Here is a 14,551-nt window from a genome sequence, read left to right as displayed (position 1 = left end):
GATCTCTCTTCTTTTTTATTTTTTTATTTTTTTTTTCTCTTCTTTTTTAAAGTAAGCATGTACAGCTACAAATTAGCTCTTAGGATTGCTTTTGTGGCATCTCGTAAGTTTTGGTCTGCTAGGTTTTTGTTTTCATTTGTCATTTTTAAATTTCTCTTGTGGTATCATTTTGACTCATTTGTTGTTTTGGAGTCCACATTATTTGTGAATTTTTCAGTTTTCTTCTTTTAGTTGATTTCCAGTTTTATTCCATTGTGATTGGAAAAGATACTATATGATTTATATGACTGTAGTCTTTAGAAATTTATTAAGACTTGTTTCGTGGCCTGTGATATGGTCTATCCCGGAGAGTGTTTTATGAGTACTTCAGAATGAGTATTCTGCCATTGTTGGATGGAGTGTTCTGTATTGTTTCTTAGGGCTAATTGGCCTGTGATGTTTATTTAAGTCCCTGCTTCTTTATTATTGTCTCTCTGGTTGTCTTGATGTGCTTTCTGAATGCACCTTCTGCAGGCTCTGTTCCTTTTCTTTTTTTTACCCCCTGTGGTACTTTTGCAAAGGTCACATGGTAGAATTTTTTGTTTGCATTTATTTCTATTTATTCATATTTGTATGTGGGTGCTTTTTTTCTGGGTCCACTGTTTACTGAAAAATAATGAGCATGGGATTTCCATGGAGACCCCTCCTTGTTTTGCTGTTGTTTGGTCGCTTAGTTGTGTCCAACTCTTTGCAACCCTATGGACTACAGTACAGGCTTCCCTGTCCTTCACTGTCTCCCAGAGTTTGTTTAAACTCATGTGCATTGAGTCAGTGATGCCATCCAACCATCTCATCCTCTGTCACACCCTTCTCCTCCTGCCCTCAGTCTTTCCCAGCATCAGGGTCTTTTCCAGTGAGTCAGCTGTTTGCATCACGTGGCCAAAGTATTGGAGCTTCAGCTTCAGTATCAGTCCTTCCAATGAATATTCAGGGTTAATTTCCTTTGGGATTGAGTAGTTTGATCTCAAAGTCCAAGTGACTCTCAAGAGTATTTTAGGGCACCACAGTTCAAAAGCATCAATTCTTTGGCATTCAGCCTTCTTTATGGTCCAACTCTCACATCTGTACATGATTACTGGAAAAACCATAGGTTTGACTAGGTGGACCTTTGTTGGCAAAGTGATGTCTCTGCTTTTTAATACACTGTCTAGGTTTGTCATAGCTTTTCTTCCAAGGATCAAGCCTCCTTGTTTACCTGGACTTAATTGAAAGCTTTCCTCTTGGCCTTGATTTAAAGGTTACATTCTCTGATGTGCTCTTCAGTTGCCCAAAGAGAATGGATTCAGGACTTTTCTCCAGCCTCTTAATTCCATGTCTTCCCCATTTGTCAATTCTTTATTTTGCATTTTCTCTTCACTAGCATGATTCCAGGACTAGAGCTGGACCTTTGGAAAATCACCGTCTGGCAGTTTTCAGATCAGATCAGATCAGTCGCTCAGTCATGTCCGACTCTTTGCGACCCCATGAATCGCAGCACGCCATGCCTCCCTGTCCATCACCAACTACTGGAGTTCACTCAGACTCATGTCCATTGAGTCGGTGATGCCATCCAGCCATCTCATCCTCTGTCATTCCCTTCTCCTCCTGCCCCCAATCCCTCCCAGCGTCAGAGTCTTTTCCAATGAGTCCACTCTTCGCATGAGGTGGCCAAAGTACTGGAGTTTCAGCTTTAGCATCATTCCTTCCAAAGAAATCCCAGGGCTGATCTCCTTTAGAACGGACTGGTTGGATCTCCTTGCAGTCCAAGGGACTCTCAAGAGTCTTCTCCAACACCACAGTTCAAAAGCATCAATTCTTCGGTGCTTGGCCTTCTTCACAGTCCAACTCTCACATCTATACATGACCACTGGAAAAACCATAGCCTTGACTAGACGAACCTTTGTTGGCAAAGTAATGTCTCTGCTTTTGAATATGCTGTCTAGGTTGATCATGACTTTCCTTCCAAGGAGTAAGCGTCTTTTAATTTCATGGCTGCAGTCACCATCTGCAGTGATTTTGGAGCCCAGAAAAATAAAGTCTAACACTGTTTGCACTGTTTCCCCATCTATTTCCCATGAAGTGATGGGACCGGATGCCATGATCTTCGTTTTCTGAATGTTGAGCTTTAAGCCAACTTTTTCACTCTCCACTTTCACCTTCATCAAGAGGCTTTTGAGTTCCTCTTCACTTTCTGCCATAAGGGTGGTGTCATCTGCATATCTGAGGTTATTGATGTTTCTCCCGGCAATCTTGATTCCAGCTTGTGCTTCTTCCAGCCCAGCATTTCTCATGATGTACTCTGCATATAAGTTAAATAAACAGGGTGACAATATACAGCCTTGATGTACTCCTTTTCCTATTTGGAACCAGTCTGTTGTTCCCTGTCCAGTTCTAACGGTTGCTTCCTGACTTGCATACAAATTTCTCAAGAGGCAGGTCAGGTGGTCTGGTATTCCCATCTCTTTCAGAATTTTCCACAGTTTGTTGTGATCCACACAGTCAAAGGCTTTGGCGTAGTCAATAAAGCAGAAATAGATGTGTTTCTGGAACTCTCTTGCTTTTTCCATGATCCAGCGGATGTTTGCAATTTGATCTCTGGTTCCTCTGCCTTTTCTAAAACCAGCTTGAACATCAGGAAGTTCACGGTTCACATATTGCTGAAGCCTGGCTTGGAGAATTTTAAGCATTACTTTACTAGTGTGTGAGATGAGTGCAATTGTGCTGTAGTTTGAGCATTCTTTGGCGTTGCCTTTCTTTGGAATTGGAATGAAAACTGACCTTTTCCAGTCCTATGGCCACTGCAGTTTTACTACTCATGTTTTCTCGTGAATTTGTTGCAGCTGTAGACCATGGAGCTCACTTGTGTGGTTGGGGTATGCATCCATTTGATAGGAGATTAGAGAAGTAGGAGTGGGGACTGGGGCTCCATGAATTTTAAGTTTTTTCCCTTTCCTTCTGTGTGAATTGGCTACTTGGTGCTGGAATCAGGTTTGAAGAATGCCCTGTGAGTCAGGATCGTAGGCTTTCGTTTTGGAGTAAGCTGTATTTGACAGCTTTCATTCACAAATTTGAATCAGGCTTGATTCTAGATTCTGCTCTTTGTAGGCAGGATGCTGATTCAGAAGGGGGAAATGGGTCCTGCGGCTGTCCCACTGCCGAGCTGGGGTGGAAGCAGACCCTCCCGTGATTGCCCAGGCCTCCTTGGCCCCTGGTGCTCCATGCTAATGTCCAGTTTCTCCCAGCATACCCACTCGTTGGCCAAAATGATTGCATATCTGATGGGTATTCTCTGAAGTGTGTAGTATGAATGTTTTCCTGGCATCAACACAGATGGATGAAACTGTGTTTTTCTTTGGTGGTTAATTTTGGTGAGCATCGGGAAAGGTTTTTTCCTGCCACAAAAGTAATATTCTCTTTAATCAATTATCTTTCCAAGAAGGCTAAGGTGCTTCTTTATCTAACAGTTTTTAAAGGGAAATCTGATAAATTAGTACATTCCTGACACAATACCCACAATCTTCAAGTATACATGCCTCATTCATTTTATAAACTAGTGGATTCAGTTCATAAATGGAAGCAGCTTTTTGGAGCCTAATTTTACATATGGCAGGAATATTCACTTATCTAAGTGATCTTATGAAAATAATAAGCATTTAAAAAGCACGTAGTCATGTTTAAGCTCATAGAGTCCTGCCCATTACAATGAGAACTGCTGGCTGGTCTCTGGAGTTTAGCTGAGTTATATGCACGGTGGTTACTGTTACAGCTTTTCCTTCTCAGCAGCTTATTGGACTCACCAGAGACGGAGGAAACAGAACAGGGATGAAGAGGTTTTGCACCTGTTAGCTCACGGTTTTTTTCCCCACTCTTTTTTTTTAATTTTATTCTAAGGCTGTGGCATCTGTGTTTTGACCAGAAGGGGGCAGATAGGAGCCAGAGATGCTGCGTGCATGGGAGGCTGCTGAAACTGTATCTCTGTTTTTTCATCAGTAGACCTGGAACCAAGTGCTGTGTTTAGCACTTCCTCTGCCCTTAGGCAAAAATATAAGAAAGTACTTGATATTAGACCCATAGAGTCCATTGCTATCTGTTGAATGCTGGTGTTTAGCAGATAATTTTCTTATTCCTCAAACCATTAAATATATGAATTTATAGAAGTTTAGTTCGTTTGCTTATTTCCCATCTGATATAATCAGAGTAGGAATTTTCAAAGGGATTACTAACTTGTAAATAGTGTTTAAAATATTAATTACGTGAGGAATGGCAGGGAATACAAAAGTGAAAAGATTGCTGTCCTTCAAGGACTTTATACCTTGGTTGAGGGTGAGGCTGGAAGAAAACAAGTACACAGATAATTTTATTACGGAATGGAATGTGAAAACTGCCTTAGGCCTCCCCAGGATGAAGGAAAATCAAGGAAGCTTTTATGAAAGAGCTAGTATATGCGCAGAACCTTGAAAGAGATGAATTAAAAATAATTTGAATTGCTTCTGATTATAAAATAATACATATGCAAGTTATTAAACTTTGAAAAAAACGGAGAAAAGTATAAAAAAGAAAATGATATACCAGTAAACTCACCACACAGAGATGACTGCTAGTATTTTTTTTTTTTAATTAAAAAAGTTTTTTTTTAATTAATTTATTTTTTGGCTGTGCCCTGTGGCATGTGGGATCTTAGTTCCCTGACCAGGGATCAAACTCTCGCCTCCTGCAGTGGAAGCACAGAGTCTTAACCACTGGACCACCAGGGAATTCCCTTTATTATTATTACTTTGAACATTTTTGACCGTTAGTATTTTTTCCAGTTTTTTTTCTTTGTCTGTATATATCTTTTAAGGAAAGTACATACATTGAGTATAGGCAATTCTGTATTTTTTTTGCTCCCTTTAGCAATATAGCATGAGCATTTTCTCAGGGATATAGGGATTTGATAGGTGAGGAAAAGCATTTAGGGCAGAAAGAATAATGTATATTTGGATGGTATAGAAAGGAGAAAATTCAGGGTCTGTTTTGGGAATAACAATTAAACCCATTTTAGTGGAATGAACATTGGGAAATGGTCAAAGGTGAGGCTGGAAAGGAAGGTGGGGACAGCATAGTTTGCCTTGAACAAATTAAGGAGTTTCTATTGAGGGAATGATTTCATTGCTGCTGACAATTTATTAGTCTGCTGAGGAATGTGGCAAGAATGGAAGGACTATAGACTTTGGAGATGGGCAGACCTAGTTTCAAATCTTTGGGCTGCTGCATATTAGCAGAGACCTCCACTTCCTGCTCAGTGAAATGAGCGTAGAATACGCACTATGTTCTTGGGAGGATTAAACAATACAGGTGTGCAGCTCCTGATCAGAGGAGGCCTCCAGGGAATATTGCTTCCTCTTTCTCTGGAACCTCTCATTCAAGACTTGCAGCCCTTATAGCAACTTAAAGGAAATAAATAATTCCTAAGAGGCCAGTAAAGAACTCCTGAACACTCTCTTAGAATGAGAGCTGCATCATTTCCAAAAAGCCGTGCAGCTCAGCAGATTTAACTAAACTGTCAATACAGTTTGGAAGCCCAGACCCACACATGAGTTAGTTGGGTTTTTTCCTTGAATTTGGGCTTCCCTGGTGGCTCGGACAGTAAAGAATGTGCCTGCAATGCCGGAAACCTGGCTTCGACCCCTGGGTCAGGATGATCCCCTGGAGAAGGGAATGGCAACCCACTCTAGTATTCTTGCCTGGAGAATTCCACGGACAGAGGAGCCTGGCAGGCTCCATAGGGTTGCAAAGTGTTAGAGACAACTGAATGACTAACACTTTCACTTCTACTTTCTTGAATTTAGTTAAATGTTTTTCCATCATCTACAGTGCTGAAAAGTTAAGTAGTACTACAAGGTCTAAAAGGGAAAAGTAACATCCTCTTTCTCTACCTGGTCCTTATCCAGGAAGGCCACCACTTTTAGAGCTGTTTTTCTGTGCTCTTTTACTTTATCTTTCTGCATGATAAATGTCTTAGTTTATTTCTTCATGTTTCAATTTTAGGCATTGTCTGTTGACTTCTGTTGTTCCAGCTAAGGATTTAACTTTCACACCACTCCTCTTTCTCTTCCCCATTATCCTCCTGTCTCCTTATTTTAATTGAATCAGTAAATAGTTTTTATATTATCACAACTTTATAAATTATTAATTTTTGCTGAGTCAAGCCCAGGTACTGTGATTTCATTCTCTTTCCTGTTCAGCTTCATGTTTATCCTGAAGTTTCTGATCACCTTTTTATCCCCTTCTCATTCTTCCAGCTCTCCATACTCCCTGGTTTTTTCCAAGTGGGTTCTTGGGGATAATGCTTTGTTCCAAGTACCCTCTGTTCCTCAGAAACTCTCCTTTTGGCATGCTGTCTCTGCTCTCGACATGCAGATCCCAGGATTCTTTACTGGTGCTCAGATTTAAAGTCTTGTTTCTGTCAGTTGTCATTCTGGGCAAGTCACAGGAGTTAGATGATGTCACAGGAACCTGGCCAAGACATATCTGGGCCCTTCTAGTTGTATGATCTCGACGAACTTATTTATTTTAGTGTCTTCTTACCTCATACGGTTGCCCTGAGGTTATAAGTGAGCTTGCATAAATGGAGAAGCTTTGGAAGTTCTGTGAATGAAAAGTAAACTAGCTTATCCACAGTGACTTTGTTTCAGTGTTACTACCTACTCTACGTTTCGAAGGCCTTAGATATTATCCTTGCTGCTCTTTATATTTGCCTGTACATTCAACCAGGTATCCTCTTTCTCCAGGAAAAATTAGCATCAGAGAGTGGGAGAAGTGAAGGACAGCTCTCAGCACATGCCTAGAAGGGTGGTGCTTGCTGTCTACACCTAGGCAGAAATGGGGGTGGGGTGGGGTAAGTTCTGCAGACTGATATAGTGGGGTAACTGTTTTAGGAAGAGATTTAAGAGCATTTTTTCTATATATTTATTTTATTTAACATGTAATTATGACATATATCCTATGTGCAGAGTACTTTCTTGTGTCTAAATAACATGCAAAATCATTTGCAGGAGCAACAATAAATGAATTTGGGGGGACTCTTTATTTTTTAATATCAATGCCCAGGTTGCTTCCTATTGGTACCATAAGGTTTTTATACTGTTTGTTTATAATTAAAAGTCAATTATTGATATGAAATTGGTAACCCATTGACCATATATTATTACACTCTGGGTATGTGAGGTAGAGACTTGGGGACTGCATGAATATCTTATTCACATGATACCTGTATCAGTTTGAGATTCTCTTGATATCAAGTGATGAAAACCTATTTCAAAGTGGCTTAAAGGAAAAAGAGATTGTATTGGTTTATGGAACTGAGAAGTTCAGGGATAAACTTGCTGCAGGCCTGGCTTGATTCAGGATCACAGACTATGTCTTTAGAACCCAGAGTCTCTATCTTGCCGTTTCTTGGCTATGTCTTCCTATGTGTTGGCTTTACTTGCAGGCACATTCTTTGTGTGGTGGCCATTGCAGTTCTAAGCCTCCTTTCGGGCAGTTCAAGAAGGGGTGTCAGGGTTAATCTTGATCTTGTTTCACATGCAGCTTTGGCACCTCTGAGTCAGTTACTTTGATTATGTGGACTCAAGGCCCTGGTTGGCCAGGCCTGGGTGTCATCCCAGAGCTGCACGTGGAGTTGTTCCACTGGAAACATGTAGATCTTAGGAGAATGGGAGGCAGGGATATGGTTCCCCAGAGGAAGACCATAGTTCTTTTTTTTTAAATTAATTAATTTATTTTAATTGGAGGCTAATTACTTTACAGTATTGTAGTGGTTTTTGCCATACATTGGCATGAATCCTCCCTGGGTGTACATGTGTCCCCATCCTGACCCCCTCCCACATCCCTCCCCATCCCATCCCTCAGGCTCATCCCAGTGCACCAGCCCTGAGCGCCCTGTCTCATGCATTGAACCTGGACTGGTGATCTATTTAACATATGGTAATATACATTTTTCAATGCTATTCTCTCCAATCATCCCACCCTCACCTTCTCCCACAGAGTCCAAAAGTCTGTTCTTTATCTCTGGGTCTCTTTTGCTGTCTCACATATACGATCATTCGTTACCATCTTTCTAAATTCCATATAAATGTGTTAATATACTGTATTGGTGTTTTTCTTTCTGACTTACTTCACTCTGTATAATAGGCTCTGGTTTCATCTACCTCATTAGAACTGATTCAAATGCATTCTTTTTAGTAGCTGAGTAATATTCCATTGTGTATATATACCACTGCTTTCTTATCTGTTCATCTGCCAATGGACATCCAGGTTGCTTCCATGTCCTAGCTATTTTATACAGTGCTGCGATGAACACTGTGGTGCACGTGTCTCTTTCATTTCTGGTTTCTTCCATGTGTGTGTCCAGCAGTGGGATTGCTGGGTTGTATGGCAGTTCTATTTCCAGTTTTTTAAGGAATCTCCACACTGTTCTCCATAGTGGCTGCCAAAATATGCATAGAAACAAATGAAAATGAAAACACAACAATTAGAAAAAGAAGAAATGAAGAACCCTAGAGTTAATAGAAGGAAAGAAATCAAAAAAATTAGGGCAGAAATAAATGAAAAAGAAACAAAGGAGACTATAGCAAAAATCAACAAAACTAAAAGCTGGTTCTTTGAGAAGATAAATAAAATAGACAAACCATTAGCCAGACTCATCAAGAAAAAAAGGGAGAAGAATCAAATCAACAAAATTAGAAATGAAAATGGAGAAATCACAACAGACAACACAGCAATGCAAAGGCTCCTAAGAGACTACTATCAGCAACTATATGACAATAAAATGGACAACTTGGAAGAAATAGATGAATTCTTAGAAAAGTATAACCTTCCAAAACTGAACCAGGAAGAAATAGAACATCTTAACAGACCCATCACAAGCATGGAAATCGAAATTGTAATAAAAAATCTTCCAACAAACAATAGCCCAGGACCAGATGGCTTCACAGGTGAATTCTACCAAAAATTTAGAGAAGAGCTAACACCTATTCAACTCAAACTCTTCCAGAAAATTGCAGAGGAAGGTAAACTGCCAAACTCATTCTATGAGGCCACCATCACCCTAATTCCAAAACCAGACAAAGATGCCACAAAAAAAGAAAACTATAGGCCAATATCACTGATGAACATAGATTATAAAATCCTCAACAAAATTCTAGCAAACAGAATCCAACAATATATTAAAAATATACATCATGACCAAGTGGGCTTTATCCCAGGGATGCAAGGATTCTTTGATTCTTCTATATTTGCAAATCAATGTGATACAACACATTAACAAATTGAAAGATAAAAACCATATGATTATCTCAATAGATGCAGAGAAAGCCTTTGACAAAATTCAACATCCATTTATAATAAAAAAAAAAAAACCCTCCAGAAAGCAGGCATAGAAGGAACATACCTCAAAATAATAAAAGCCATAGATGATAAACCCACAGCAAACATTATCCTCAGTGATGAAAAATTGAAAGCATTTCCTCTAAAGTCAGGAACAAGACAAGGGTGCCCACTCTCACCACTACTATTCAACGTAGTTTTGGAAGTTTTAGCCACAAAAATCAGAGAAGAAAAAGAAAGAAAAGGAATCCAGATTGGAAAAGAGGAAGCAAAACTCTCACTGTTTGCAGATGACATGATCCTCTACATAGAAAACCCTAAAGATACCACCAGAAAATTACTAGAGCTAACCAATGAATATAGTAAAGTTGCAGGATGTAAAATCAACACACAGAAATCCCTTGCATTCCTATACACTAACGAGAAAACAGAAAGAGAAATTAAGGAAACAATTTCATTTACCTTTGCAGCAAAAAGAATAAAATACTTAGGAATAAATCTACCTAAAGAAACAAAAGACGTATATATAGAAAACTATAAGTATACACTGATGAAAGAAATCAAAGATGATACAAATAGATGGAGAAATATACCATGTTCATGGATTGGAAGAATCAATATAGTGAAAATGAGTATACTACCCAAAACAATTTATAGATTCAGTGCAATCCCTATCAAGCTACCAATGGTATTTTTCACAGAACTAGAACAAATAATTTCACAATTTGTATGGAAATACAAAAAACCTCGAATAGCCAAAGCAATCTTAAGAAGAGTGGAACTGGAGGAATCAACCTGCCTGACTTCAGACTATACTACAAAGCTACAGTCATCAAGACAGTATGGTACTGGTACAAAGACAGAAATATGGATCAATGGAACAAAATAGAAAGCCCAGAGATAAATCCATGCACCTATGGACACCTTATCTTTGACAAAGGAGGCAAGAATATACAATGGAGAAGAGACAATCTCTTTAACAAGTGGTGCTGGGAAAACTGGTCAACCACTTGTAAAGAATGAAACTAGCACACTTTCTAACACCATACACAAAAATAAACTCAAAATGGATTGAAGATCTAAATGTAAGACCAGAAACTATAAAACTCCTAGAGGAAAACATAGGCAAAACACTCTCTGAATCACAGCAGGATCCTCTATGACCCACCTCCCAGAGTAATGGAAATAAAAGCAAAAATAAACAAATGGGACCTAATTAAACTTAAAAGCTTTTGCACAATGAAGAAAACTATAAACAAGCTGAAAAGAGCCTCCAGAATGGGAGAAAATAGTAGCAAACGAAGTAACTGAGAAAGAATTAATCTCAAAAATATACAAGCAGCTCATGTAGCTCAATTCCAGAAAAATAAACGACCCAATCAAAAAATGGGCCAAAGAACTAAACAGACATTTCTCCAAAGATGACATACAAATGGCTAACAAACACATGAAAAGATGCTCAACATCACTCATTATCAGAGAAATGCAAATCAAAACCACAGTGAGGTACCATCTCATGCCAGTCAGAATGGCTGCTATCAAAGAGTCTACAAACAATAAATGCTGGAGAGGGTGCAGAGAAAAGGGAACCCTCTCACACTGTTGGTGGAAATGCAAACTAGTCCAGCTGCTATGAAGACCATGGTTCTTTTGGAAGAAGGACAGTAGATGTGGGGTGCCAGAATGACAGGTCCACAAAGAGACCTGGCAGGGGGCCCTGCCCAGCAGGTGCTCACTGGTCTTTTTGAAGTGAATTGGTTATGTGCTAAGAGCCGAGAAGTCCTATGGTTGCCAAAGTAGGCTTTCTTTTTCTCTCTGTTGTCCAAATCAGGAACTTGTTAAACTCAGTTTTACAAATTTGTCTATTTAACATATTGATCTTGAAAACTCGGATTCCTCTATAAGGGCAAAGAAAGAAAGTGAAGTCGTGAAGTCCCTCAGTCGTGTCCAGCTCTTTGCCACCTTGTGGACTTGTAGCCTGCCAGGCTCCTCCATCCATGGGATTTCCCAGGCAAGAATACTGGAATGGGTTGCCATTTCCTTTTCCAGGGGATCTTCCCAACTCAGGGATCTAACCCAGGTTTCCCACATTGCAGGCAGACTCCTTACCATCTGAGCCATGGGCTTCCCCTTTATAAGGGCAAAAGACCCACATATTGTTACTTTTAAGGTTTTATAGTGCTTTTGCTAAATGTATTTGCTCTTGGCCAATTCTGCTTTATTATTTGTTTCAAGAAATAACAAATTCTACTCTGTTGGGTAGAAATTTCTTAACATTGGATTATATATTTAGACCAGTGCTTGTTGTAGCAGTTTTTTTTCTAAAAATATTTTTTTGACAGTCCACTAAAATGATGACAGTGTTTAACAGGAGTGATAGGATTGCGGGCAGTTTTTCCTTCATACTTACAGTCAGCTGGGGCTTCCTGGGTGGCTCTAGTGGTAAAGAACCCACCTGCCAATGCAGGGGACACAAGAGATGTGGGTTTGATCCCTGGGTTGGAAAGATCCTCTGGAGGACGGCATGGCAGCCCTCTCCAGTATTCTTGTCTGAAGAATTCCATGGACAGGGGAGCCTGGTGGGCTACAGTCCACAGGGTCACGAGTCAGACACGACCGAAGCAACGTAGCACACATGCATGCATGCATGCTGTCAGTTGCGTACTGATGCAGTATTCTCAACAAGCCAGGGCTTGTGGCATCCAATTGAGTCGCATGTTCTACCCTTAACTTTACTTGTTTTTCATGTGTATGATCTCTACACCACATGAGTTAATTCATTGCCTGGGTAGGAACTTCTGAATACTAGCTCACAATTAATCCACGTTTATCCTGCTGAATTCTTCCCTTGGCTGCAACAGAAAACCTGGGAACAGTATGTACGCATTTTCTGTTGTTCCCTCCCCACAGAAGGGGTGTCAGCAGAGCATCCCAGACACAGTAAGCACAAAGGCCCTGGGGCAGCAAAGAGAATGGTTTCTTCTTGGTACCTGTCAGAAGGTCTGTTCATGCCAGTAATTTTTAGATCCTGTGAATACCAGCTTGGGTCCCATGAAATGCCCGTTTTTGTAGGTCAGAAGTGGTTGAGTAGCAGCAGCAGCGCATGGTTCAGCCTGTCCCTCCGTCAGCGGTCCTGCTGTTGACCTGCAGGCAACTGAAGTTCTCTGGGCTGCAGTTTCCTCACCCCAGTGATGTGGTTGATCGATGGTTATTTTAGACAACTTTTTGCCCCTGACATTTTATGATTCTAGTCAGGGCTAGGACGAGGTGAGGCGGGTGAGATGCCAAAAACACCAAGTTGAAGGAGATGCTCATCCTGCCCTTGTACAACCTACAGCGTGAGAGCCCAGCCCCCACCCCCAGTCCCAGCCCTGATTCTGATTCATTTTTCCATTCACATGTGAGGTTTGCTTTATTGTTGTATAACCTGAGCTCTATCAATGATGCCTTTTTTTGTTTGTTTCTTTAAATGAGCAAGTTTTTGTTTGTTTGTTTTTTTATCTCTGTATGTTTGACTGCAGTGGATCTCATTGCTGTGCCTGGGCTTTCTCTAGTTGTGGCAAGTGGGAGCTATTCTCTAGTTGTGGCGTGCGGGCTTCTCATTGCAGTGACTTCTCTTGTCACAGAGCATGGACTCTAGGGTACACAGGCTGAGTTGCCCCATGGCATGTGGAATCCTCCCAGACCAGGGATGGAACCCATGTCCTCTGCATTGGCAGATGGATTCTTAACCACCAGACCACCAGAAAAGTTCAGTGATGCTTACTGATGCACTATTCTCAACAAACCAGGGCTTGTGGTATCTCATTGAGTCACATGTTCTACCCTTCATTTTACTTGTTTTTTCATGTTTCTGATCTCAACGCATGAGTTAATTCATTGTCTAGGTAGAAACTTCTGAATAGTAACTCACAATTAATCCACATTTATCCTACTGAATTCTTGCTCTTGGCCGCAATTGCAAACTTAGTAACAGTATGTACACATTTTCCATTTTCCGTTGTTTTCCTTTAGATCAGTCCAAAATGTTTGTGAAGGTTTTTAGTGAAATTGACCGGATGCCCCAGCTTCTTGCATACTACTACAAGTGCCACAAGGTGAGAAGCTGTGAGTGATTGCCCCTTGGAATGCTTGTAGAACTGGGCCACGGAGTCCCAGTTTCAAATCTCAGTTTCTTCCTTAAAGGTAAAAATGTTTGCCTGCATGCTCTCTGGCCTTTTTCTTTTAATTAGCCAGTAGGGGGTGCCCTTGGTCCAGCCTCGGGATTCATTTAATTGTAAGGTGGGAAAAAGAGACATTGGTTTTCAGCCTTTGTTTTTGTAGCTGGATTTCCTTTACAACGGAAGAGTTTTTAGTTTTCCCCATTTTTGTGTTTTGGGATTCCCTCAAAGCTCAATCGGTAAAGAATCTGCCTGCAATGCAGGAGACCCAGGTTTGATTCCTGGGTGGGAATGAGGCCCTGGAAAAGGAAATGGCAACCCACTGCAGTATTCTTGCCTGGAGAATCCCATGGACAGAGGAGCCTGGTGGGCTATACAGTCCATGGGGTTGCAAGAGTCAGACACGGCTTAACGACTAAGCCACCACATTTTTGTCTTTTAAGGGAGATTCTCATCATAAGGTTTATTATGCTTTCAGTAAACCTTGAGAATTTTATCTGCTGTCTAGGTTTGTTGAGATTAGTTTGCTGAAAATCTTGACAGCTTCCTGGGCTAATTTAATTCCTGCAAATCCAATGCTCACATGTCTTTTAAGCAGTAGGGTTAGGACATGAAGCTAAAATACATCTTCACAGCCATCCCTGAGGTCTATTCAGAAGAATGGGGGCATGCTGAGTACATTGGCATGCTTTAGGGGAAAGATAAAAGGAAAAAGGATCACTTAGAGGGCGACAGATTCAAGCTCTACACAACAGAGCAGGTGGACTGTAAATGTTTTTTCTGCCTTTTGAAAAAATTATTTATTTATTTGGCTGCACTGGGTCTTGGTTGCAGCCTGTGGGGTCTTCATTATGACCCGTGGGCTTAGTTGCCCCGTGGCACGTGGGATCTTAGTTCCCCAACCAAGGGCTGAACCTACATCCCCTCCATTGGAAAGTGGAATCCTAACCACTGGACCACCAGGGAAGTCCCTTTTCTGCCTTTTTTGAAGCCAGTGGTCATCGGTG

The 14,551-nt window shown here is 40.7% G+C and overlaps 1 protein-coding gene across 2 annotated transcripts in view; it reads left to right on the top strand.

Annotated features, from left to right (window-relative positions):
* COG7 (component of oligomeric golgi complex 7) overlaps window positions 1-14,551 on the top strand; it is a 90,928-nt gene that overhangs the window by 15,583 nt on the left and 60,794 nt on the right. For both annotated transcript variants that reach the window (XM_061401420.1, XM_061401418.1), the window contains exon 5: window positions 13,399-13,481. In XM_061401420.1, the coding sequence (XP_061257404.1) occupies window positions 13,399-13,481 (83 nt within the window). The remainder of the gene's footprint in view (window positions 1-13,398; window positions 13,482-14,551) is intronic.

This window comes from Bos javanicus, chromosome 25 (genome assembly GCF_032452875.1).
Source record: "Bos javanicus breed banteng chromosome 25, ARS-OSU_banteng_1.0, whole genome shotgun sequence".
In the NCBI taxonomy this organism is placed as follows: domain Eukaryota; kingdom Metazoa; phylum Chordata; class Mammalia; order Artiodactyla; family Bovidae; genus Bos; species Bos javanicus.
Note: the sequence above shows the minus strand (reverse complement) of the source record. Positions and strands in the feature narration are given on the sequence as shown.